This window comes from Melanotaenia boesemani, chromosome 3 (genome assembly GCF_017639745.1).
Source record: "Melanotaenia boesemani isolate fMelBoe1 chromosome 3, fMelBoe1.pri, whole genome shotgun sequence".
In the NCBI taxonomy this organism is placed as follows: domain Eukaryota; kingdom Metazoa; phylum Chordata; class Actinopteri; order Atheriniformes; family Melanotaeniidae; genus Melanotaenia; species Melanotaenia boesemani.
In genome coordinates this window covers 12,558,398-12,586,161 of record NC_055684.1, presented here as the reverse complement: position 1 = coordinate 12,586,161, position 27,764 = coordinate 12,558,398, and the positions used below count along the sequence as shown (strand labels likewise).

Below are 27,764 nucleotides of genomic sequence, written 5' to 3'. Positions count from 1 at the left end.
GGGGTTCAGATAAATTAAATAACATATTTGGTAGTTGTCATTAGAACTGAAGTTAACAAAAAAAAGGGGAAAAAAATAACAATTTATAATAGTTTTGAGGAAAAACTTTATTATCCGCTAACGACCTCAACCATGACAGTAGTAAACTGAGGCGACCCGCAAGGGTTAAGACGACTATCAAAGTGACTTTGTGGCTAAGTTTGATAAAAAATGTAAAAACTAATTTTCATGATTGTTTGTTTTTGTTTGCTAATAAATAAGTTTGGGGTTTATCTGGTTCTGGACTCAACATTTCCTGTTCATAGTGTGCAGAATGAATGATTTATCCCCCTGATCTCCTCTCTTACTTTCAAAATGAGCTATTGTGGCAACGAAACTGTATTTAAAATTAGAAAAAATTTTCTGAACAAAAAAAAAAAAAAAAACAAAAAAAAAAAAAGAGAAAACATCTATTTCACGGAAGACTTGCAGACAATATCTAAAAGTTAGGATTCAACCTTCATGCCTGATTTTTCTCTTCGTGCGACGTTAATGTTAAAGATTACAACAAAGAAGAAAATTTGTTTAAATCTAATTTGGCTGCACTTTAAAATGCACTTAAAGTAGTTTTACTGGACGATTCGTAATGCAGCAGCAGCGTTTTCTGTGCTTTTTTTAGTGTCTCATCTCTCATCATGTCCAAATTTATCTGGTCAGCAGGTTTTTAAACATTGCACAATTACAATTAAAAAAAACATCGGTTGGTTTAGTGGAGTTTGCAAAAAAATAACAAACAAACCAAAACTGCTAACATCTGTGAGCCGTTCCCCCCTGCGTCAGCTTCTCCCCGTTACCAAACTGTGGTGAGAAATTTAGAGCAAACTTTTTTGGAAAACTGCCTCGGAAAAGCAGTGCTGCAGCTTTCCTGTCATGCTCGGATCCATGCAAACACAACAGAAACTAGAGCTGCTTTTTCAAATCTTCGCTAAATACCATCCTGGATCGCATGGACCTTTAAACCGGATCAAAATGACTGCCAGAGTCGCTCCTCAGGGAGTGCGTGTTGCCTGCAGAGTGCCTTCCTGGTCCTCCTGACTCAGTCTTGATGCAGAATGAAGGAGAAGAAGACAGAAGGTCATTTCAACAGTAGTTTTTTTTTGTATACAATGGAGTGAGGCGGGTGGGTGGGGTGTTGGTATATAAACATGAACAAGTTGAATATAATCATCATCATTAGTCGTCATCATATTAAAAGTCTTTACATGGACATTGACTGACAGACTCGGCACAAACTTTACACCGTCGCAACAAAGGAGACGAGAGGAGAGGACGGGAAGTGGTTTGTCTTCCTCATCCTCTATGCTTCTTCCCGCTCCGCCTGTCTCTGCTCCTCCACCTCCACTCCCGTCTCCTCCAGTCTTTCCTTGCTCTCCTTCATTGCTGCTCCGTCTATGTGGTTATTGGAGTCCGGTTCCTGGGGCTCTGAAGGCCCGTCCTGTCCAGTCTGTGTCTCTTCGGTCGGAGCCGTGTCTGGTTCTGAAGCTGAGGTAGAGGGGATGGGTGGAGAGGAGGAAGAGGCAGGTTGGGACGCACTAACTGTACTTTCCTCAGCGTCTCCTGTCGCCGTCTTCTCTTTCTCCTTCTCCTCCTCTCTCTCGCTGTCCTCCCTTGCTCTCTTCCTCCTCCTCTTGGGGCTGCCCGGGGAGCTGTCCACGGTGTTGGGAGGCATGGCGGGCAGCGCCATGATGCCGCCGTGCGGCAGGAACATGTGTGGGTACAGCAAGCCGTGGGACATTCCGGGGATCAGGAAGGGGTTAAAGGTAAGATGGCTGCCGGCTCCTAGATGTGCAGAGCTGATGTGGGCCCTGCTGGTGGAGGTAATGACGGCTGCTGGTTCTACTCCTGCTGCTCGTTTGGCGCCCTCTGCTGCTCCCTTCTCCTCCTGATTCTTTTCCTTTTCACCACCAGCAGCTGAAGAGGACGCGCTCTCCTTATCTGCAGGTGTGGTCGACGACGGGCTGGCTGCATTGGATGTAGGCGGTGTGGTTGTGGTGGTGACATTCGCAGCAGACACTGATGGAGAAGAAGAGGATGTCGAGGAGGAGGAGTTGGGGTGAGGAGGAGGTGGTGCGTGTGCCATCATCGTGCCGACGCTGAACAAGGCGTGCTGCGGGATCGCCGCCCCGTGAGGATGAGGGATGCCGTGGAGCATCATGGGTAACATGCTCAACCCGTTCTTGCCGTCTTCTGCCGATGACCCGGTGGCTCCTGCTGAGACCGCTGCAGGGAAACCGTGTGGGAATCCAGCCGCCATGATCCCAGATATTGGAATTCCAGGAATGCCACCGCGCAGGTTCTGCATGGCCACCATGGAGTCCACGCTGCTGATTATCCCGCCGTTCATGTAGAGAGGGGGGCCGAGCCCAGAGGAGGAGGAGTCAGATACAGAAAGGAGGGGCTTGGGCATCTCACTGCGAGGCCGGCGTCCACGGCGACGGGAGCCCGGGTCTCTGTTGACTGGCTCCGTCAGGATCCGGGAAAACTTCCCCTCAGGGAGGAAACCCTGAAGGAGGAAAGAAAAGGGAATACATCCTGTGAGATTACACATCTGTAGATTACAGCAACATGGATTAAAGAGGTGAAATCAACAGATTCTGACCTCCACAGCTCATCATACTCACCGAGTGTTTGACCACATCGGCCCAGTCTGGAGCCACAAAGTACTCCGAGTTTGCATCCAGCCACCTGGACAGCTCCTTTATAGCCGGAGCCATAGCACCACCAAGCTGCAGAGAAGGAGAGTAGCAACACACCAGGGCCTTCATTTACACACTTTGTGCATATATATATATTTTTTTAATTAACAGATTTATAGTTTAGTTCAATGGCTTTCAAATCTTTTATGTCTAGTACCACTTCTAAGATTTGTTTTTTCACTTTAACTTATTTTATTAACATTCTGGACCCAAAAATACACAAAAATCATCAACTCAGAATTTTAAAAAGTAAAATAAAACCAGCAAACACCACTTATTTACTTATTTCTGTTAAAAGACAAACAAATCAGACAATATTATATTAAAAGAAACTTTTACACTTGGACAAATATTTTTGTGAAACTATCATATTTCTGGTTTTACTCGGTTCATCAATGTCAAGCAAAAACTGGGAGAGTTTCAGATCTGAACTTTCCAGTGAAGCTGTTAGCAGCTCCAGGTGATCTACTATTTTTAATGTTATAGTGCTGTGAACATGTTATGTCATCCAATCGACATGATTCAAAACTTATAAGACACCCATGTCAGACAGAGAACTAATCTGGTGTTATTAGAAGATAATTGAAAGTGAGCTCCACGGCCAGCTGGTCATCATGACTTCTGATGGGATTCTGCTCCCAAAGAGAGGTCCTGATAGCTTTCTGTCATGATTTGGGACCGGTGTTACAGAGTTGTACTAACTACACAAAAACTTAGCTAGTGAATATCCAAACAGGTTTTTTGGTGACTGACGTGGAAGAAGACTGGTCAGACATTCCCGGACCATCACTGAGCTGGATTATAGCATTTGTGTTGAATGAAGTCTTTTCTTTGGGCTTAAAATACATTAAAATGTGAAAGAGCTGCAGCCATGCTGGGAATGTGTGTGTGCAAGCCACGCCAAATCCAGTCACCTTTGTTTCTACAGAACATTTAAACTAACCGAGGTTAACCAAACAATAAAAATTCAACATCCAGAGGTGGAAGTTCTGTTGGGTTCTGTCCTCCAGCTGCAGACACGTCTGATTTTTAAGTTTAATATGGAGTGATTTAACAATTTCTCCTTTTTTTAATGTCTGAGAAATTTCTCCTTGATCCCAAATCATCTCCTGCTCTCCTTTCTCTCTGCGGCTTTCATTTTTTTGTAATTCAGTATATTGTTTTCAGATGATTAATGATATTTATCTCCTGTCCTTGCACTTTTATAGCTGTGCTTCAGCTCTACCTTTTAGATAAATACTGACTTGAATCAGTGAACTAAATGAACTAAACAGACTTATTTCAAACTTAGCAGAAATGAATTGTTTTTACTTTTCTTTCCATCCCTCCAAACAGGAACGCAATCAATTTCCGTGTGACTTCTGAAGAAGAGCGATGTCCTCATATCTGGTTGATTGAGTGTGTTTCTGGATGTAAATGATCAGGTGGTTTAGAACATGTGGGATTTATAAAAGCTGAACAGCTACGTACGGCTGCTTACTGGTTACTTGGTACGACTGGTCTTCACACTTTTTGTACTTTAATCGCTCTAGTTTTCATGGAGGGTTGATAAATGAGGGGCCTGGGCTGAGTTTTACCAGGAAGGAAGTGTTTGGTTTGGCTGCAGGCTGATATTCATGCACTTAATGTGTGTGTGTTAACTACCCTCCGTCCGGTGCCTCGGTGAACAACAGGGACCCTCTCTTCCCCCGTCAGAGAGTTGACGTCCAGCTTGGTGGGGTCTTTACAGCGATGCCTCCTCTGTTTGGGACGCTCCACAAAGCCGTGCAACAGACCAGCTCCAGACTGCACAGCATGGTGGGAGGAAGAGGAAGAAGTTAAATGAGTTAGTAACTTCTTCTTGTGGCAGTTCAGATCTTTCAGTTCAGGTCTTTTCCACTTGACATCAGTGTCCCTGTAAACACCTGTCTGAGGTATGAACCTCCCTCTAGTGTTTTCTTTGTCCTCTCCACTGATCATAGCAGCCGTGTCTTTTTCTCATCCTTCTTCATCACAACCGTTCCAGTCTGAATTTATCACACAAGCGTTTCTAACCTATAGCGTTCACAGAGGGAAAATGATGATGATGACCTCTTTCATATCCTTCTATTTATTTACCTTATTGTTCTCCCTTTGACCAGAGACATGAGATGATTTCTTAAGATTTCTTAAATGTAAAACCAGCGACTAGCTGGAGCTTCTCTGGGATCAGTTTATATGGTGAAGAGTTGATGTTAAAACCTCTGGCAAAAACCGGATTCCAGGTAAAATTGGAAGCTTTATCAGCTGTTCGTCTGATCATCAACGTTTAGTTGAAGATCCCAGCTTGGCCTCAGAAGGCATACATCCTCTCTACCTTCATATTTAGGCTTCAAACTTTCCCTTTTGACAAAGCTTATATTTAGGACTGGCTTGGTGGCATTAGCCATCCCTTTAATTCTGTTGCTGTAGGCTGAGGCTGCTGGAGGAAGTCCCATGATGCACTGGGCTCTGCTCTCTTTACTGTCCATGTAAAATATCTGACAGTGTTATCATTAATTTGTGTTTCCCTTTTTTTTTTTCAGCGGGTATCCCTGGCTTAGAGATTAAGCTGCCTAAATAACAAGGGCGCCGTGGCACACCCCTTTTTACAGTTGGCAGCTAGCATGTTGCCAACTTAGCAACTTGGTCGCTATATTTAGCGAGTTTTCACTCGCCTCTAGCAGCGATTATAATGGAGACTTTTGGAGACCGACGTGAAAGAGCTAGTGGGAGCTGTGCAGACAGCTCCACCGTGCAAAAGCACACAGAAGAGGCTTGTTCCTCACGCAGCAGAGCTGCATTCAGAGCAGGAGATAATCGCCTCTGTTACATGACCAGGCTGAAAATTAAACGTACATAACTGCTGCTGGATGATCCTGTGCTGGCTTACTGTCAGATATTAATGTTTATTAATGAAGAGTGTGGACAAAATATTTAAAAAGTTAAAAGTGTTGCAGTCTCCTAATTAAAAAAAAAAAAAAAAAAGACACTTAATAAAATTAAACTTAAAAAACAAAGAAAATATTGACTGAAGAATTTAATGTTATTATTTTTTGCTGTTCTAAACATTTTAGGTTGTCTTTTCATCAATGTCTGCATTTCTCAAGACATCTGAACAGTTCCTAATTTAGCATCTTATGTAGCCCCATAATTTACAATAACTTCTCAAAAATTAATGGTAAATGCATTTTTTTGCATTACTTTTTATCTATTCTAATTTAAAGTTTAATTTTTCACTAAAAATTGTTGCAACATAGTTTGTTTGTTATTGGTGCAATAAAAATATGTGTTTTTCCAAACACATTGAATGATAGTGATTAATAATCGTGATTACAATATTGACCAAAATAATCGTGATTAATATTTTGGTCATAATCGTGCAGCCCTACTCACCAAACTGACAGCGTGCAGCATTGTAGCTGCAGCAAATGGTTACAAACCGAATCTTAAAAGCCTACAACATGCAGGGTTGACTTTAAAGCAATAAATGAGACGTACGTGAGCGAAAGCGGGCAGATCCATGCTGTAGCCCGGGTTCTGTCTCAGCCACTCGATCAGACCTTTGCTGGCCGCCTCTCTGTCGATGGTCACGATTTCTGGCTGAGGCGGAGTCTGAGTGGGGGTGGGAGTTGAGGAGGAGGAAGGCGTGGGAGGGCCTGCAGGTCGCTCGGAGGGAGACGGGGACGGCGAAGAGGTGGAGGAGGAGACAGAGGAGTGGCTGATCCCCTCTACACGACCCTGTAAATGGACGCGCACACAGAGACACACACATGCACACAAAGATGTTTTAATGACTGGAAATGAAGCAGACAGAGAAGATTTTCCTCTTCGGCCCACTCTGTTTTTGCCCTGACTGGGGTTTCTCCCCCTCACACTGAATAATTTCTAACTGCCCCCTCTACCCACCTGTGTCTCAGGGAGGTGCAGTCCTCGGCTCTTGGTGAACTCAGAGTACAGAGCTTCCACATTTCTCCTCCTCCCCCTCCTCCTCCTTAATGAATCATCTCCCCTCAGGCTCCCGTTAACTATCTGTCCAGTGACAGGATGGATGAGACCAGCCTGCAGGATCCCAGACATGTCGATCCCCACAGAGCCCGGCAGCGGTGCTGTGATGGGGGGCGGCGGCAGCTTATGGCTGTGTTGACCGACTCCTGGAGCCACCACAGCTTCATTTGTCCCGATGCCGCTTGTGGTGCTTATTTCTCCCGATGACTTGGTTAGATCAATGGCTGCTTCTTGCCAGCCATTTATCAACATGGATCCAGTGTGGTGAGAGGGCGGAGCTACCACTGGCACCTTCTCACCGCCAGAGCTTGTGGTGGCAGCGGTGTGGCACGATGACGCAGGTTTCCCGGCTAAAATCTTGGCAGCTGCCGCAGCAGCGGCTTCGTAGTCGAAAGACCTGCGACCTCCTGCTCTTTTGAGCTCAGGGAGGTAGGTAGGAGCCACGAGCCTCTCCTGCAAGAGAGGCAAGGAGGTGAGGCGCCAAGCTCCGCGCCCGCATGCGCCGCCCCGCGGCATGTACTGTCAAGATGGACAAGGTGGTGAGGGGTAGACAAGAACGGGAGAGAGATGATGGCTTCTGTTAAACACACATATGGACTGAGACACAACACAGTGGCAGCTGTCAGTTAGACCTGGGTCACATTTAAAAATGGCTTCCTTTCATCGTCTGTTGTCTCTGGAAGCTGCTAAAGCTTCCTGATGGGTTAACCCATTTACGATGGATCTAGCAAATATCTACATCCCTGTAAGATGTGATGCCTGCACTTTGAAACAGGATAAACACTGGTGTCAAAAACCGCTTTGTTTTTATACTCTTAAGCTTGTTTTGGCTGAATTTTAAAGATTTGGTATCTTAAGATATTTTTTGTTAAGTGTGCAGCACACCAAACTTACCAAACTGCATCTGATTAATTATGTTTGTATGATTATATTTATAATTTGATCTGTGTTAATAAGAATGTTTTGATAAATTATTAAAACCATGGAACAACTAAAAGCCTTTTTATTGAACAGTCATGAGCAGAGAGCAGTTAAAAGAATCCTAAACGATCAGACATACTAGTCAGTGGACTCCCTTGTAGTCCTTTTTCCCAGCTTTTTTAACTCCTATCTCACTGTGATGAGCTGTTCAAAGTAGAGAATGAATGCAGGGGAAGAGAAGCTGCAGTGACAACAGAAAACTAACAAATAACTTTCTAACCAACTCTGACATTACTGCAAAACACAGAGTGGTCTTCCGCTTCTTCTTCACACTAACACAATGTTGCTGCCATTCTCAGCCCAGAGAGCAAGGCTGGCTGAAAACTACATCTGCTGTTATAAACCACAGTGGTTTCCTCATTCTTTCCACTGAGTCTACTATCTAAATAGATCCATGACTGAAAACATTTCTGACAGAACTCTAAATAGTTTAGAAGTTGTTTTGCTTGTTCAGATGTCGGTAATGTGAGGAAACCCAGCAGTGGACCAAATGTCAGCACTGGTTTTTCACATGGGTTTGGTATCTAAGAGCCCTGGATAACATGACAGATACTGATCAGCTTTTTCTTTTACATGAACGCCCCATCGGCATGGAGAGGAAAAGTGCCACAATGAAACACCTAAATACAGCATTAAATAATTAATTAAATGATTAAAACCATAAATAAATATATGAATAAATTATTTAATATATTATTAATTTACTTTCTAATCTAATTTCATTTTACATAAAACATATAGGCCCTGGGATCCAGGTGAACCTGCCTCTCATCTAATTGCTGGGATAGACTCCAGCTTCCCAGCGACCCTGAATTGGACAAAGTGGTATAGAAAAATGGATAAATAAAAACCCGTATATTTTTTCATCATTTTAATTGACCTTCTGGGTTATAAGATGCACTGGCTTGTACAAACCGCATTACCCATGTAGCAGAAAGATGCCAGAGAGTCTCCTTTTCAACTTCTGTTGACAGTGTCGACTTTAAACTATAAATCAGTCCTGTCTTAATAGTCAAAGTAAACCCAAAGTTATAATAAAAAATGTGTGTCATACTTTTTTGTGTATATTACTGTCACATTTGGTGCAGGAAATAACTAAAAAAGGCTGAATACAGGGAAGTGTTCACAAGAATGACGGAAAAAAAAGCCTTAAAAAAAATCCCAAACCCCCTTTCCTACTAGTGGAAAGCGCAGCAAACAATCCAAAAATTAAGAGTTAACATGATGAATTTGGTTACTGAGGAAGAAGGAAAGCTGTGGGAGTAACTAAAATCCATCAAAAGCAAATTGTAGTGCTGCCTCCTGGTGGACAGGAACTGGTTTTTGGGGTGGAACAAATCTTATGGTGACATCTGTTTTTGGAAATAGCTAAAAAAAAAAAAAAAAAAAACCACTGCCTGCATGTATTTAGGTGTGTATAACTATTAGTTTTTAAAATCAACTATTCATATTTGCATTCTGAATAAATAGTTGATTAAACATGTTTATGGTTTTCATACAAAGAAAAAAAAAATTGAAAAGTTTCCAACTTGAATTTTATGTTTTCTTGTGAGATTTTATGTCCAAAAGTTAAAACTAAAATCACACATGACGTGCTGAAAATGATACCAGCAAGGAAAAGTAAACTGTTTTAAAAGTGAAATATAAAGGCAAAAGTAGTCAGAAACAGCCAGTTATACCTGAAAGACCACAGAGGGTCTATTCTTTCATGGTCCTGATGCTGCAGAGTATCCTGAATTCATTTAAACCTGGTGGGCGGGGCTAATGTTGAGCGCGTTAACCATGACTTTAATTACTCTGGTCTGAAGTTAAAGCTGCGGTTGAAATGACTCTTGATTGTTTTTCTTAATCACAGCAAGTATCGGGTGTTGCCATCAAATAAAAACCTGATGATTTCAACAGGCTCTGCAGGGATCTTTTATTTGGGATAAACGTACAGTCATATGCAGAGTTAACCAATCAGATGTCGAGATCCGCCAAAGAGCTGCAGTGACAGTTTAAATGGATTAATGATGTACGGCAGCTCAGGAAGCATTAATATAATCAAATGCTGAAATGGTTATATTTTAACATCAATTTAATTTATTTAGATTTTTAAATAACGCATTCATTTTTTTAACTGAATGTGCAAAAATTATTTAGAAAATGATTTCCAATTTAAAGTCTCGACTGGCATTTTTAAGTAATTTATTAAACATTTGATTTATTATATATGTATTTATTAGCAATGTTACTTCATTAATGACACATTTAAGATTTTTTTATTTAATTTTAATGTTTTAATTAATTTCTAATACATTAATGATGCATTTAATTAATAATTCAGTGCTGTATTTATGTATTTCATTACGGCACTTTTCTTCCTCCAGTTTTCCTTTCGGTTTTATTTGGACCAGCTTTGTAGTAGCTTTAGATCCATGACTGTGATTGGCCATCTCAAGCCGTAACACCTTATTATTTTACACCTGCTCATCCACAGGTGAAAACCAGCATCCGGTCCTCATGGGTCACTGTCCTGCAGGTTTTAAATGTTTTCCTGCTTCAGCTCATTAACAGGCTGATGCAGAACCTGAGAAGCCATTAAGAAGATCCATTTCACTTGAATTGTGTGTTTTGGAGCTGGAAAACATCTAAAACCTGCAGACCAGAGCTGGAGCTACTGTGGATGTGTTGAAGTATATTCATAGTTCTGGCTCCTGGAATAGAGTTTTAAAGGTGATATTTGAGACACGTCCGTTGTTTATTGTTATACTGCCGTTATTTTACATTTTTATTTTCAGTTATAATTATGTAGTCATTTTAGAGGTTGTTTTCAGTCTAAATGGGGAAAAATAAAGACTTCCTATCTTTAAAAACTTGAGACATGGAGACAAACTGCTCACACCTCTTCTGTTTACAGACTAAAACATCTGGGGAAATTACGTTTGAGTACGTAAGATGTGAAACTGAGTTCAAATATTTTTCTTCTTTCATAAAATCCTTCCTTTATTTTTATAAAACAATTTAATCTGCCCAAGTCTAATATGCACATATATAATATCAGCAGTACACAATACAGACAGTAGAAACTTTACAAAAGAGCAACAAAACTATGGTTTGATGGTGCCCAGTGCTACAGGATGTATAGAAAAACGACCTGATTCACATTTACTGGTTCATATAAATGAAGTTGTTGCTGGTTTATAAACCAATAAAAGCTTTTATTATCTAGTAATGCCACTGTTTGGCTTAGTGTTTTATTTTTGGCTTAATGGTGTTTTCTAGTCACATTAAGTGTAGTAGATCATGTCAAACGGGGGTTATTGGAACCTCTAAGATAAATTAGGTCATTTTAACGTTTAGATTATTGTATGCGAGTCTTTCCCTGTAGAAAAAAAACTGGACACCACATGTGTGAACCATGGCATGAAACGGATAAATGTAGACAGGTGACTGATGCATGTGTACCACAAAGGTAGGTCAGTCATTCATTAGGTTACAGAGGGGGAGTACTCACCTTGGGTAGTCTTGTGAGAGGAGGAGGGACAGAAAAGCCCAGTCCAGGACTGGCCTGCTGGACTCGAGCCTGGCCTGGGACGGAGCCAGAGGCTGTGGTGGGGAGGAAACCTGCTCGGTGCTGGTGGTGCTGGGCTAAGCTGTTCACCAGACAGGAGTTGGCAGCCAGAGAACCTAGAGAGTCATACTGCTCATTCGACGAGGGCCACTTTCCTTTCAGGATGGCGTGGCAGATGCTGTCCAGCCGGTTGATGATGACTCGGTCCTACAGGGAGCGGGCAACACAGAAGCAGAGGCAGAAGAGTTATGTGGAGAAAATAAAGCCAATTACAATATCATATTTTCAGGGAATGCCCCTCTATTATACCTTATTGGCAGAGTTTAAAGAAAATAGAAAACATCCTGAAAGTGGAGCTTCTGTGTACATTTGAAGTTTCATATTTGGGAGAAGGAAACCAGGAAATGACTAATTCAGGGAACAAGTACTATTTATTCCCAACAGTGTCAGAGGCAGGTAAAAAAAAAAAGCCATCATAACTTTTTTTTAGCTAGATTAGAATTAGATAAATTTGGGAATTTCTGGAGAATTGTGTTGATTTTCTATTACTACTGAAATCAGATTTAAACCAGTTAAAGTAATGTAATTCACAGTATTTGCTACAATTTCTTTTTGTTTGCAAGTTTATGTTCTGTGTTATGCTGTGCCAGGACAAGGAGGGGAATAAAAACAATGTCAAATGTGCTTAAAAACTGCCTAAATATCTTTATGTGTTTCACTTGGTTTACTTGTTAATGTAGCCTTGGTTATATTTTTTCTTTTTTTCCTCCAGTGTGGAGAATTTCAGTGTGTTTTATGTCCTTTTTCTGTTTTCTTTGAAACTTGAATAAAATAAATTAAATTATTATGACAGAAATACTTCAACAGGCATCACAAGAGTACCTTTGGCCACTCAGAGAATGAATAAAGAGCTTTTTCCTGTAGCAGCTGGGCGATGGTGGGTTCCCTGCTTTCATGTAGGCTGTCGGGAATCTCACACATGGAAACAGGAGCTGCAAACCTGGGGCTGCCAGTGTAGCTTTCCACCACATGAACTGCAGAGGAGAACACATTTAAACACATCACATTGTTTCTGAGCCTGTAAGTGAACCTTTCTAACCGGGTGTAAGTGTTCGTACCTGGAGAACTTGGCCTCTCCTCCTTCACTTGGCTGTTCACCACCAGACTTTCCGAGGAGTCGGCCAGCCCATCTGCCTGCTCCAGCTTCGGGGTCAGGACAGTACTGTCTGCCTCCAACATCTCCTGCTTCATCTCAGCTTTAAATTCAAGGCCATCTGGCTTGGTTTCAGGTTTTATCTCAGAGCTGTCTGGGAAGGCTGTGAATCCCAGAGCTTCTGCTTTAGCTTCAGGCTTGACGGTGTCAGAAAAGGCTGTAAACTCCAAACCTTCAGGCTTAGTCTCAGTCTTAAACTCAGAACCATCTGAATATGCAGCCAACCTCAGAGCGGATGGTTTAACATCTGGTTTGACTTCTGAGTAGGCAACAAACTGGAGAACTTGGGGTTTAGTGTCGAAGTTCTCAGGCTTCAGGCTGAGAACTTCAGGCTTCACCTCCAGTGACGGAGCGTTGACGGGATATTCCAGCTGCTCAGTTTTGGTCACCAACCCCTCTGACTTCACAGAGAAGGAGAGAAAATGAGCATGTTTGACTTCAGAGCTGTCTGGAGCCTCTGCAGCCTCAGTTTTGGTCTCCTCTACCTTCACAGGTACCACCAGTTCCTCTGTTTTCTTCTCACCGCTGGTTTGCTGGAGAGAAAATGTAAGCGCAGATGGCTTCAGGTCAGTGCTGTTAACAGGTACAGCTGAGAACATTTTACCTTTGTTTTGACTGAGCAAATTGTCTTTGTGGTCATATTCAGTGATGTCTCTGCTGCAATCTGGTAAGTTCAGGTCTTCAGCTGAGCCCTCATAGTAGTCCTGATCTACTGAGACCTGAGTCCTGGCTCCATCACTCTCTCTGGTGCTTCCAGGATACTTTGATGGTTCTGATTCAGAAACAGATGGACATTCTGAGTAAATATTTTCCAACTCCATCTCACCGCTGGTGTTTTCAGTCTTTTCAGCCGTTTCTTCCACCGGATCCTCAGTCAGAGAGACACAATCCACCTGGCCCTCTGAGACCTCATCGACTTGATCTGCAGGAACCGTGCTGAGCGCTGCTGGACTCTCTCTGGAATTCTGTGGAATCTCCTTCATTTGCACAAACTCTCCAGTTTCATCCTGCATGAACGCTTCAGTGTCAAGAGAATTATCCACACTCTGTTCCTCCACCGTCTGATATAAGATCAGCCCGCCCACCTCCACAGGAGGCTCCTCGATAGACTCAGGACACACCAAGCTTCCCTCCTGCACCAGCTTGCCCAGATAAGGCTGCACGTCTTGGGTTAAGTCCTCATTATGCTCTGCCTGCTCAAAGCTCTCCCTGAGGTCCTCGGCGTCTGGTTTTAAGATCTCTTTCCTCTCATCCTGTTCTGCTTCTGGATCGCTCTCATCCATCTGTGGCACTTCAATGGTTCGGTTAAAAACTCCCAAACTTGGGTCGGCACCTTTGAGCAAAAAGCAATAAGATTTTAAGAAATTAGGCAACATTAACATTTCACTCTGTGGCTTTACGACAGAGTAGTTTTTCCACACTGTTAATGACTTTTTATGTGGTCTGGAGATAACGTCCAAACAGCTTTCTTTCTGGTTTATAAATTAATTCTACTTACAGAAGCTGTATATTCATCAGTGCGCTGTGTAGTCATGTCTGAAGCACTTGGATAACTAAACAAAACAACTATAATCTAATAATTTATGTTACTATCATTTTGAAATGTAACCGTCATATTTTACCAGTACCTGGTAGAAATACAGCATGGGTTGAGTCAAGTCAGCTGGACTGGATGCAGTTTTGAAAGTGTTTTGCTCTCATCCAGAAGAGCTTTTTCAGTTCTGATGGAGATTAGGGGTTAGCCGATTCACTATTTAATTGATTCATCCTGATGAGATACAAGCCGATTCAACATGGATTCTTAAATGTTCAAAATAATGAAATGACAGTAAAACAGGACATGTGGCAGGAACATAAAAGTTGTGGGCTGCACCAGGACACTTTAGGGAACAGACCATCAGTCCGTTTTCCTATACTGTTAAACCGCGTTTCCATTGAGCGGTTTGGTTCGGGCCGGTACAGTCCGGTACACTATTGAATGGTCCAGTCAATTCAGATGACCGTTTCCACTGTAAGTAGGACTGCCACTGGGCGGCAGGGTTTAGACCAAATGCCTAGCGTGGGGTCACACTAGCGTGACAACAACAAATGTTACACTACTGTACAAACAAGAATGGAGGCCATTCAGCAGCTTGGTTTTGTCTTGCTTAGCTTGCGGTTCTTTGTACAAACAATACATGCCGCATTGTATGAGAGAAGGTTACGAGCGGAATCACACTATCACCAAATATAGCTAGGACAGTTTGCAGTTCCAGAGCCAACCAGACCTTACTGTTGTTTGCAGGCATCCTTTTCCTATTATCTTTCCAACATCCAAACACAACATGCAACTAAACCACAAACTGAACAGCAGCGTTGTTTGTGTTGCGCTTGTTTTTGTCGTGGGCAATAATGTTTTTCTATCCGCAAATCAATGGATTTTATTGGCAATGCTAGTAGCTCTGCCTTAACTGTGCCATAGAAATTTTCCTTTGGGCCTACAACTGAAGGGGGTCCATAAATGGCGGGGTATAGTTCAGTATGGTTGTATAGGCCCATTTTATAACAGAAACACACAAAATACCGTACCGGCCCGAACCGCGTAATGGAAGCGCAGCTTTTCTATGGTTCAGTTAAGGTGGAGCTACTAGTTACGTATGTAACACAGAAAACTCCATTTGTGGACTAAATACTGAGCCTTGACACACCTTGTTGAGGATTACATTCCTCTCCTTCCACATGTTGCTCCATGGTCTCCTTTGACAATTCTTCCACTTCTTCTTCCTCCTTATCGTCAAACTCAAACCCAGCGTTTCCCTCCCGGTCTTCTCCTTCCTCCACAGGATTAGTCAGGCTCTCTGAGACATCGGTGTTTCCCAACCCATCCTGCGGCTCTTGGGCGGTGAGGTCCGAGAGAGAGAGGGAAGGAGGAGGGACGTAAGGCAGAGGGGAGCTTGCTGACAAATCTGTTTGATCAGCGCTGGCTTCCTCGTTCACACCGATGTCCTGGAAAAGTAAAATAAAGAGTTAGAATTAGAATATGTATATATACATACATATATGTATATATACAGTATGTGCAGAATTATTAGGCAAATGAGTATTTTGACCACATCATCCTCTTTATGCATGTTGTTCTACTCCAACTGGTACAGGCTTGAAAGCCTATTACCAATTAAGCATATCAGGTGATGTGCATCTCTGTAATGTGAAGGGGTGTGGTCTAATGACATCAACACCCTATATCAGGTGTGCATAATTATTAGGCAACTTCCATTCCTTTGGCAAAATGGGCTCAGAAGAGAGATTTGACGGACTCTGAAAAGTCAAAAATAGTGAGATGTCTTGCAGAGGGATGCAGCACTCTTAAAATTGCCAAGCTTTTGAGGCGTGATCATCGAACAATCAAGCGTTTCATTCAAAATAGTCAACAGGGTCGCAAGAAGCGTGTTAAAAAACACAAGGCGCAAAATAACTGCCCATGAACTGAGGAAAATCAAGCGTGAAGCTGCCAAGATGCCCCAGTTTTGCCATATTTCAGAGCTGCAACATTACTGGAGTGCCAAGAAGCACAAGGTGTGCAATACTCAGGGACATGGCCAAGGTAAGGAAGGCTGAAAAACAACCACCACTGAACAAGACCCACAAGATAAAACGTCAAGACTGGGCCAAGAAATATCATGACACTGATTTTTCTAAGGTTTTATGGACTGATGAAATGAGAGTGAGTCTTGATGGGCCAGATGGATGGGCCGGTGGCTGGATCAGTACAGGGCAAAGAGCTCCACTCCGACTCAGACGCCAGCAAGGTGGAGGTGGGATACTGGTATGGGCTGGTATCATCAAAGATGAGTTTGTGGGACCTTTTCGGGTTGAGGATGGAGTCAAGCTCAACTCCCAGTCCTACTGCCAGTTTCTGGAAGACACCTTCTTCAAGCAGTGGTACAGGAAGAAGTCGGCATCGTTCAAGAAAAACATGATTTTCATGCAGGACAATGCTCCATCACACGCATCCAAGGACTCCACTGCGTGGCTGGCCAGAAAAGGTCTAAAAGAAGAAAAATAATGACATGGCCTCCTTGTTCACCTGATCTTAACCCCATAGAGAACCTGTGGTCCCTCATCAAATGTGAGATCTACAGGGAGGGAAAACAGTACACCTCTCTGAACAGTGTCTGGGAGGCTGTGGTTGCTGCTGCACGCAATGTTGATCGTGAACATATCAAGACACTGACAGAATCTATGGATGGCAGGCTTTTGAGTGTCCTCGCAAAGAAAGGTGGCTATATTGGTCACTGATTTGTTTTTGTTTTGTTTTTGAATGCCAGAAATATATATTTGTAAGTTTTGAGTTGTTATATTGGTGAAATGGGTATATATTTGGTTTTTGTTAAGTTGCCTAATAATTATGCACAGTAATAGTCACCTGCACACACAGAAATATCCTCCTAAGATTCTAAAACTAAAACAGCCCCACTCCAACTTCCAAAAATATTCAGCTTTGATATTTATGAGTCTTTTGTGTTCATTGCGAACATAGTTGTTCTATAATAAAATTAATCCTCAAAAATACAACTTGCCTAATAATTCTGCACACTCTGTATATATATATATATATATATATATACTGTATGTGTGTATGTTTGTGTGTGTGTGTATATATATATATATATATATATATTTTTTTTCCAATCACTCAGTCACCGTTAAAGTTGCTGTTTGTATTAACACATAAATAAACTCTGATGTAATCCTACTTAATGTCTGGTTAAGTTCAGCTTTCCTTTTTCCTTTTCTATTTCCTTTTATTTTATTTTTTTGCCTACCTGGGGGGTATGATTACAACAAACAGTTATGTTGTGAGTTATCAGTGTCACCCTAATGACAGACAGGATGTCAGAACCAACCTTAAAGAGCAAGTAACTTGATGACAGTGGCTCCACAGAGTCTACTGTTGAAGGATGGGATGGAGGAGATGAGGGGGGGAGGCCTAAACACTCCTCCAGGGTTCCACCCTCCTCCCCTGCTCTTTCTCCTCCCTGAGCCTCCTCATCTTCCTCCTCCAGAAAGCCAGTCTCCAGAGCAGGTGGACCAAGAATTGGATCCGATTCATTGAACATGTGCTCAGCCGGACTGGTGTGATCTGTGCTGTCCCATGGAGCCTGCAGGAAGTGATGGAATAAAAGATAAGGACGCAGCCTAAAAAATATTCTACGTTGTCCTCTAAAAACTCATTTTCCTATCTATAGATTCATCATTATGGAGTCCAAGTGTCATTAATAAAAACAGTAACTAAAGCTTGGTGCATACCTGTAACTGATCCAGCTCCACCGATGGAGCCATCAGCCCAGTTTCCTCCGATGAGCCCTGCTCGCCAACAAGCACATCGCTCCTTAATTTTGAATCCAGGTCTGCTCCACCCACTCCGTATGAGTTGAGCATGCTTTGACCTCCTGCTGCTGAGTTAAACGGGAAACCGTTCAGTGCGTCTTTGGAGGTCTTTCCTCCGTGTAAAGCATCTGCTGACATGCTGTCGTGCTGCAGCGTGCCCAGCTCCAGAGATTCATCCAATGGAGCACAGTCCAGAAAGTCTACACGCGGGCCAGGGACCATTCCCAGACTTGGTGAGGCTGAATCATGGGCATCCAGGGGTGGAGGGTGGAGGTGAGGATGACAGGAAGAAGACGAGGAGGATGGGGAGGGAGCAGAGGGAGGTGCAGGGTGCTGCTGGTGATGATGGTGAGAAGCCTGGTGGGGATATTCGGGAAGCTGAGGGGAGTGGCGACCCAGTCCTGAATCATACAGGCAGCAGTGAGGATGAGGCAGCTGTGTGTGAGAGGACGAGGAAGATGAGATTCCAGGGTGAGATGCCAAGCCTGCGTGATGAGGGTGATGATGACTTTGTGGATGAAGTTGAGCAGGGTGTCCCCTGACGTAGTTCCTGTGAGCCTCCAGGAAACTCAGCTGCGGGTCGTTCAGGATGTAGAAGTCAGTCCGGCTCAAGCCGTGGCGCGCCGCGCCAATGAGGAGGTCGCGATCGTGTTTACCAGACTCCCACCAGACAGGAAGGTAGAGGGAGGGGCGGCACAGCTGGAGACGAGGCGAGAGCAGTGGGTGGCGGAGAACCTGAGGGAGGGATGGACCTTTAGGGACAAAGCTACTTTGTTTGTTTTTTATTATACATTTGTCTATTCCTAACTGCTCATCTGACAGCTCCACATGGCTCTCAGGTATATATGTATCTGATATTTGTTCCCAGACTTGTCACAATCAGGACTGCATAAATTTACTTATGTTTCTAAGTCATGAGCGGCACACAAAGAACCTGCTGCAGACATTTGTCTTTATGCAGTCATGCCCTCATTAGATATTTAATACTTCCCATTCACATTTCTTAGAGTTACAAAGTGCTTTACCAGTAGAAATAAGCTCTGTTAGATCACATGGATGTTCACCAAAATACAGTAATAACATGTGTGGCATATATATCAGACATTATTTATGCTTTTGCAAAGATTAGCTAATTAGCTATATGGTGTTTCAGTTCTTTTAATTCTCATTTACAGCTCAATCAGTGTTTATATAACAGAACGGGGAGCATGCAAACTGTAATGTTAAAAGGTCTTTCAAAGATTAAATGCTATGTGAATGTGTTGGGAATGTTTATACAACTAAACAGGAATTTTCTGCAAAAGTTTCATTATAAAGTACAGAAAGTAAGGAGATGAGTGTTTACTGAAAAACCCGAAAGAAAAGAACCTGCTAAATCTTCTCTGCCAATGCCAAACAAATGATTCAGCTACTGACTCTTGTTTGGTGTTTATTGGATTGGATAATTGAAGTCTAAAGAAACAGGACAAATTGGCCTGTCGTTTAACAATCAGGGACTTAGTATTGCGTGGAAGAAGCACACAGCCACAACAGCCTGGCACCTTCTTCTCACGCTGGTCACCAGCTTGGTCACACACTGCTGTAAAAACAAGAGTCAATAGCAGTGTAAGCTGTTCAGCATTGGCGGAGAGGATTTGATAAGTTTTTTCATGCTCTCATCTCACATCCTCAGCTCTGCTGCTCATCCCATGAATGCATTTTCTTACTCATGTGGCACCATTTAAAAGTGAACTAAACAGGCTTTCTAACATTATAAGATTTATTGCCAAGAAGCATCATTACACCAAAGAAACAACTAATTTTCTCACTTTCTGTGCTAACTTTAAATGTTAGATTATTCACACACCATTCAGGGAACCCAAACCAAGGAAAGAGCAATATTATTCTAAAATATTTTCCAGGTAAACCATAAGACAACCAAAATCCACATTTCTGGGATGTTTTAAGTTTTGTTTTGTGTTTTTTTTTTCCTCAAAGCTTTGTGGGTCATGACAATGTAGGCAGAGCACATTAGGAGGTAGATGGTATCACATCTAACACAGGTGACTGGGGGTATGCATCAGGGATCACTCCTTTTGATGTTAACTTGATCAAAATGTTTTTCGTTTGCCTTCTATGCTGATGATACCTTCATCTGCATGTGTGGACCTTCACCTGATCGGCAAATCCATTTTCTTCTGAGGGCCAACAAAACAATCACAATGTTCTCAGATGGAAAAACAAAGCCACTAAATCTTCCGGTGTCTTTTGCTACTTTTCAGGCCTCTGACGGAGTTTGTATGTCATTACAAAAATATCCTGGAACTCTTTCTGAACTGGTTTGTTTGTTCACATAGTTACCAGGTGTCTCTGTACACTCATGATTAAAAGTTTTGAGCTAAATATGACATAGTAGGGACATATTATTACAACTAATGATGAAAATACTGCAGACAAAAAGTTTATCTAAGTTTCTACCAACTACTGAAATCACTTGGACTTTGGTTTCCACAAACAATCATTGAAAATGTTAAATTGCTTCTGCTTCTGATGACGTTTCTTCAAAGAACCCACCTGCTCTCTGATCTTGCGCAGAAGCTCGATGCGATACAGTGTCCGAGCTGCTCTCTCCTCCGTCAAAGGCTCTACAATCACAGCAGGATCAACCAAACCTGGATAAAAACAGGAGAAGGAAAAAAGGAAAGAGAAGGTGAGAAAAACACACACTCAGATATATGTGTGTGTGTACTCTGACCTGAAGTTTTATTCATCAGCAACTTAAAATGCAGTTTATGTTTATGTGAAAAGCTAAAAAAGAAAAAAAATATTTTCACCATCACCAATAAAGCGAAAATAGAGACCTAAAAGACAGTGTGACCTAACGATACAAAAAGGTTGAATACAAAAAAGGAAAAACATTGGGCTAGCCTTTGCCAGGTAGAAGAAGCTCAAGAAGGAGAAAGATTTTAAAATGGATGTTGAAGATGCCTACTTTCTCCTCAACAAGTAAGTCTATGGTAACACCTTTATAAAGTCAAAGCTAACTTTTTGCATTCGGTTTTGTAAGAAAGTGTTGCTCATCACCATGGGCAGCGTAACAGTAGCTCCTGCTAAAATACACCAACCTTGTTGGTGTAGAAGTGTATGTTGACATGGTTTTAGTCACTTTCATAGTTATGGTAAACGCTGGCTTTCAGTTGCAGTAAAGCCAGACTAAAAGCCGGTGGGACCGTTTTATAAGCTGGCTTTTACTGTGACAAAAAGCTGGTACTGTGAAAGGCCAGTTTCCCCATCGAGATCCGTTCCCCCTGTGAGATAGTTTTTTCCTTCTAAACACAGAGGAACGATATTTAACAGTGAATTTCTGTCCACCAGATGTTTCCCCCTGACCAGCTATGATCCAGAGGGAACTTCTTCACCTGAGTGAACACTTTTAACTATTGGATGACATGCCTTCATCTGTGTTGCTGAGGCTTTTTGATATACCGGCAAAAGTGCCAAAGATGATAAATAGCAATGTGGACCATCTTCATTACATAACATTTAATTTCCCTCTATCGCAATACAGATCCTTTGCTGCTATTATAATGTTTTCCACAAAGCTAAAGCACCAACAACAGCACCAATACAACCACAGAAAGCCCACATGTCAGATTGTTCCACATATTTCTTTTTACTGCTTTCTTTCTTTCTTTCTTCTTTTTTAGTCGCTGGCATGTTTAGATTGGTTTGCTGCATCTAATACCTTCTTCTTTTCTTGGAGGAAGCTTGCAGGCTGTCCTGCACATGTTGACAAAGGAATTGAAGTATCTTTCCAAACTCTCGTCCGTCTTCCTCTCCAGTCGGGCCAGTGCTCTGAACTGGGACCAGTCAAATGCTTTCCTCTCTGGATCATACACAACTCCAAACGATGAAACAGTTCGGTAGAAATCTGCCTGCTCTCGACGGGTCCACCTTCAACATCAGAGAGAATGGGACCAACAGTGAAGAGAAATATTCCAGAAGGTTTTAACAAAAATCAAGTACATTTAGTATTTTCTTGAAGTGGGATGCATCACCTTCTCTGCCACTCCAGGAACAGGGGGTCTGGTTCGGTGGCGATCACAGAACACCTCCTCAGCTCTTCACCCAGTTGCCAAGCAAGCGGCCCGCCAGCGTGATGACTATGAGCAGCTCTAGCTCCTCCGATCCCCATGCCGACAAGGCCATCATGAAGCAGGAAGTCGTGCCTCAGTAGAGGCTCGCGGCGTAGCGTGAAGCGCTGGTAGGCGGTGATCAGGCGCCGCAAACGGGCTGTCAAGGCAGGACCGGTGGGCCACAGGGGCCGGGCTTGGACGACATGGAGAGCCGCCACTCCGGTCCCTGTTCCTGCTGTTGTCGTGGTGACCAGAGTTCCATCCTGAGCACACAAGTCACCTGACATCTGAGAGTCTGTAGAGAAAAGAGAGAAGTTTCTTTAGGGTCAGATACTAGATACAACACAGTGGTTGCACTTCAGGAGCCAAGATTAAGTTCACTCAAATGTTTAGAATTAGGTTCTGGAGGACAGATATTTCAGATATTTTTCTTAGGAATTTAATAGATTTAATTTAAATACATTCATTCCTGTATTTCCTGTTGCAACACATTCCAGAAAAGGTTGGAATGGATGCAGTCAAAACAAAATAAAATAAAAATAATATCAATATTATTAAACAGGTAATTGTAATTATTATTTGGTACAAACAAAAGCATCAATGAAAAGCTGAGTATTTGAGTAGTAAAGCTGGACAGAGGATCTCCAGTTTGTCACCAAATGTGAGAGAAGAAAATCACTGAACTGTTTAAAAATGATGTTCCTCAAAGAAAGATTGGAAGTAATGCCCACATTTCTCATACGACAGATGTTAATAAATCAATCATATGCAGAAATTTCAGAGTGTAAACAACAAGGGAGCAAGTCTAAGCTTGATACTGTAATACCTCAAAAAGAGAAATGGCAAAGCTCAGTTTCTCCTCTGTGATGGCAGCAAGATGCAGATGCAGACCACATCCTTTCCAGAGACGCCCATGCAGTTTTCAACAAGACGATGAAGAACCACATTTAGGAGTGAATGCGCTGGTCTGTCTGCATCTCCCATTACCAGCAAAAATGTTGATTTTAAAATTAAAAAATGTGGCAACAACAAACCTGTACTGCTGCATGTAGAGACATGTTTGCAGAAAAAATGGGATAAAATAAAACCTGGAACTCTTCATCACTGGTTTCCACAACAAACACTTAAATGAAGTGAGAAAGACATTGCACCAAATGTTGTAATGTTTTGTGCATTTTCTATTTATCATGAAAGGTTGATCTGGACATTTATCCATTCAGATCATCTTTGAATAGATCACATAACATCCCATACCACAGAAGACGGTTAAAAACAAATTTAAACTAAGCAGTATACTATAGGTGCTTTCGTTTTAAAATTTAATCTGCACATTAGAGAAACTATAAACTTATTCTGCAACTTTCCCCTAAAAATTCAGCTTTCAAGAACCATCATGACTGGGGAACTAAGAGTTTGTCAGTTAAGAAATCTGGAAAAATCAGCATGAAATCAAACAGAGAGGAAGAGCAGAGGCAAAATTATTGTCACTCTAAATGTGAAACTGGTTGACTTGAAGGACAAAAACCCCTGAGCACAAGCTGAGCAGCGCTGTGTATGCAGTCCAGTCCAGGAGGAGCACTCGGACCTTCATACAGGGGAAGCTAAACAAGTACTTCACAAGCACATGTCAGCACAGCAGAACCAACTCAAGTTTGGTGAGCCTCTCAGGTTCTGTTTTTAAATGGCACTGACAAGGATATGTTTGTGCAGTTTATAATGTGTGCATATGTAAAGGTTTTTGACAAGATATAAGTAAGTAACAGAGTATCTGTGTCCTTTACCTCCTCTGTCACTCAACAATTCATGATTAAATGTGCCCAGGGAGAAAACAAACACAATTCAAACCGATTACAGCTCATTTGTCTCACCACCCGGCCTTCTGCAGAACAGCAGGAAAATGAAGGGGCATCAGGGGGAAAAAAGATCATCAGCAACTGGACCAGTTTTATAATAAAATATTTTTTTCTGCCAGTTTGCCAGCTGGGGTTTCATCCTGTGTATCGTAGAAGATTTGTTGATCATATAGTCAGAAACCAAAAGTAAAAAGCATCGACTTCAAAGCAGTAACTGTACATCTCACCTGGACCTGTGCTGTCCGGTTTGTCTGATGTATCAGTGCTGGAGCAGGTTTCCTCCCCCTGTGGAAAAAATATTTAATAAATATAGAAATGATGATATAATAAATCTTTAAGCAACACATAAAAAACACAGGTCAAGTAAAAACACCGACCATCCTCTACAGCAGAGCTTCTCAAGCTTTCTACCAGTAACAATGAGTAACATGCTTGTCTTCAATACCGTCTTTTTCTATAAGTTATACAACATGACTTCTCGTCAGCTGTTAGAACATGAGTAGAAATATGAACCTCTGTTTCTGTCAAACTATCTGTATGCGAGTGTGTTTGCGGAGCAGAGGTGCGTATTAAGAAGCAGGATTAGTAACCTATCGAGGTAACATCAAGTGCAGGATTTCTGGAATCAGAAAGCTGGTTCATTTTTTACCAGTTTGGATCACCATGGCAACTGATGCTGGGAACCTGACGTGCTTTCAGGCAGGCGAATGCTCCCCTCCTGACCAATCAGTTCCCTTAGAATGGGTGGATGGTGAAAATCTCTGTCTGACTCTGTACTATCTGACTTTCATGTAGAAAATTTTCATGTAGCCTTACACAGCGACTGATTTAAGTTTGTTCCTGCAGAGATTTTTAAAGATTTGGAACTGTGTTTTTTAACAACCATCACTGAACTATAACAGATTTCCTTCCTTCTTCTCCCATAGTGTGAATGTGCAGCTTATCAAACTGCATCAAATTATGTCTGTACATTTATTTTCATCCCCACATTCATCTGGAAAACTACTTTTAAAATGAGTTAAAGTCACTAGACAACTTACAACATACAAAGTCCTTTGTATTAAATGTACAGAGTCTGATCACAGAAAATAAACTGGCTTGGTTTTTCTGTTTATTTATAAGCTGCAATGACAATTTCAAACAGTCACATCTGACAGATGAATCCTTCAAAACCTGCAAAGCAATAATTTATTCAAATAAAGAATAGTGAATTATGTATTAATGACATGGCAGTGATATTAATCAAAAATGATATTAATCACCTACGGGGCCCTGAGCTCCCTCAGACTCCAGGAATTAGCAATAAAAAGCCATAAATTAGGTTTTATCCACAATATCCTCTAAAGTTGTACAAGTTTGTGTTTTTAGTCTGTTCAAATGATCCATTAACTCAAATATTATGAGTTTCTTAGATCCCAGAAGCCAGATTCATGTCTATAACGCTTCAAAAATGATTCAGACAAATATGAGGTTGACTGACAAATATCATAAAAGACAACATCTGGAAAAGGACAAAAATATATTAATAAAAAAACACAAAACTCAAATGAAAATGTAACTTTTCTTCACCTTGCTGCTCTCATCTCGATCCTCTCCTCCATTAGCTTTGCTGTGAGGGTCGTCCTTTGCCTCCTCAGTTTTGTTCACACTGAGAACAGAAACAAGAGAGAAAAGCTTTAGCCACTGAGACATCGTCAAGTTAGCTGTGCAACATACAAGAATCTAAACAAGGACGGTTTAGGTTCAGTGTTCATGATATTAAATATGTGTGTTGCAGCATGTCATGGGATGACTTCATGTAAAGAAAAAAAAACAAATATGAGACTGCCACACCAGAGAAAAAAAAACAACAAAAAATCCAAAAATTTCACTGAAGGTAATAGAGCTGCAGTTGTTCTACCCTAACAACCAAATTTAACAGGATAAAAATCTAAGCAACACACCTTTAAAGTGATGAAAAGTCAAGTTTTACCTGGCAGCCACATTCGGATGGAAATCCATCTGTTTCCCAAATAAATTTCCTTATGTTTTCTCTCCTTCAGACGGGCATTCAATGAATATCTGAATTTCATTTGAGCGTTATCAAAATAAATGAATGAACAAACAAACAGGGAAAAATCTCATGTGAAATTCTTGTATATGTTACGAATGTCCTGTTGCCACCTGGGAACTCTTCCTGACTCCAGTCTGATTGGAGAACAGCTCACCAGTCAGCCTGATAGGCTTGCTGTCGTCAACCTGAACATCACCTAGCGCAGATGTGAGCTGCAGGCAAGCTGCCGTTTCCCAGAAACAGTAAATGCTGATCACACTGTGTGCTGTTTTAGCCGCAGAGTCTGTCTTTTTGTATGAGGATACAGAACATGGAGTCTGATACCGAAGCAGCTTTTTATCTTTCTGGGAATGAGGCAAGACTTTGTGATGGACTGTCCACCTGAGCAGGGTTTAGCCTGCCTCTTGCCTAGTAGCAGCTGGTGTAAGCTCCTGCCCCACCGCGACCATATGCTGGAATAAATGAGTGTAGACAGTGGACGGACAAACGGATGGATGAGCAGGACTTTAGTCAGAAATATAGCTGCAGCCCTGAAATTATAAAGACATGTTCTTGAGGTGCTGAGAAGTGAAATGAAGGCAACAGGCACTCCAGACTTCCTGACAGTAGTTGCTGCTTTGTCATATTGTTTTGCAGTGCTGCATTATTTGCTTGTTTTTCCATTTTTGGAAATAATAAAATGGAAATCTTTGTCTGTAGACTCCACAGTTCTAAGAAGATAGCTTTGTGGTTTCCAAACATTTGCACTTCATAAATACCACATTTGTTTTCCTTGCTATTCAGGCTACAAACTTCAAATTCAGCAAAAACTTTATGAAACTGAAAAGAAAAGCTTCACAGTTCCTGTAATACTGCCTCTGCATGCACGATTTTATCCCCATGGCATCAGCTCTCTGCATCCCTTCATTGTTTCCTGTCCCAAATCTGCGAGTAAACCCTGCAGAGTCGACATTTAGAGACAAAGAAATCGCCCTGCTACACAGCTGCCACGCTCAGCTGGAAAAACCTTCAGGTTGATCAGGTAACACAACGAAAGACAGCTTCCATCTCATCTCCATACCACTGCCATCAGCCACAGCAGCAGAAAACACAAACTCATGCACAAGTTTTCTTGGCTGTCTTCCCCACTCTGCCTCTCTTCCAGTCAGCATAAGTTCTCCATTCAGGACCCCCATGTGGAGTGAAATTTCCAGAAATAATAGTTCCGTGACACTTCTGTGGTTATTCATTATGATGTTTAATTTAATGAACAAAGACATCTGTTACCACCAAGATAAATTTCTGTTCTCCACTTCAAAATTCACAGCATCTGTCAGTCTGTTAAGTTTCATTAAAACATGTTTGTTATAAAGAGAATAAGATTAATAACACCTTTAGCATTTACATGCATTTGTTTGTAATCAACTTACTCACAGCTGGTACTCAGTATGTTAAGCAGCTGCGTGGGCAGCGAGGTGGCAGAATCAACAAAAAACCAGCACGGCGTCAGAGCAGGCAGGATGTGTTTATTCACACCAGTGTTGGCTCCTGCTGTGAACACAACTACCGATGGCAGAAAGAGGTGATGACTGCGAGGAGGAGGAGAAGGAAGAGGAGGACGAAAAGGAAGAGGAGCTAGATTGGCAACTGTAAAATAGTCAAGTGACTTTGAAAGTGGCCTAGTTGAGTGTTTCAGAAACTGCTGACCTACTGGGATTTTCACACACAACCATCTCTAGGGTTTACAGAACGGTCCGAAGAAGAGAAGCAGTAATCTGGAAACAAAATGTTATGTTGAAAAGTTTGGAAATAGTGTGGGATGAGCCGCTAGCTGCCTCTGCTAGGTCTTTTAGGGGGGCGTTCCCACCAGGAGAGTCCGCTAGACTTCTGACTGGGGACTCGGTTCA

At 42.0% G+C, this 27,764-nt stretch overlaps 1 protein-coding gene across 2 annotated transcripts in view; it reads right to left on the bottom strand.

Annotated features, from left to right (window-relative positions):
- Window positions 1–415: 415 nt before the first annotated feature.
- The window catches only part of chd6 (chromodomain helicase DNA binding protein 6), a 115,616-nt gene continuing 88,267 nt past the window's right edge, over window positions 416–27,764 (bottom strand). For both annotated transcript variants that reach the window (XM_041979688.1, XM_041979687.1), the window contains 16 exons: window positions 25,395–25,473; window positions 24,053–24,110; window positions 21,895–22,267; window positions 21,582–21,790; window positions 20,411–20,508; window positions 17,777–18,592; window positions 17,374–17,628; window positions 15,175–15,472; window positions 12,393–13,820; window positions 12,157–12,308; window positions 11,218–11,481; window positions 6,642–7,259; window positions 6,234–6,473; window positions 4,380–4,520; window positions 2,661–2,765; window positions 416–2,542 (listed from right to left, as the gene is read on the bottom strand). In XM_041979688.1, the coding sequence (XP_041835622.1) occupies window positions 1,337–2,542; window positions 2,661–2,765; window positions 4,380–4,520; window positions 6,234–6,473; window positions 6,642–7,259; window positions 11,218–11,481; window positions 12,157–12,308; window positions 12,393–13,820; window positions 15,175–15,472; window positions 17,374–17,628; window positions 17,777–18,592; window positions 20,411–20,508; window positions 21,582–21,790; window positions 21,895–22,267; window positions 24,053–24,110; window positions 25,395–25,473 (6,340 nt within the window). In that variant the 3' untranslated portion in view covers window positions 416–1,336. The remainder of the gene's footprint in view (window positions 2,543–2,660; window positions 2,766–4,379; window positions 4,521–6,233; window positions 6,474–6,641; window positions 7,260–11,217; window positions 11,482–12,156; window positions 12,309–12,392; window positions 13,821–15,174; window positions 15,473–17,373; window positions 17,629–17,776; window positions 18,593–20,410; window positions 20,509–21,581; window positions 21,791–21,894; window positions 22,268–24,052; window positions 24,111–25,394; window positions 25,474–27,764) is intronic.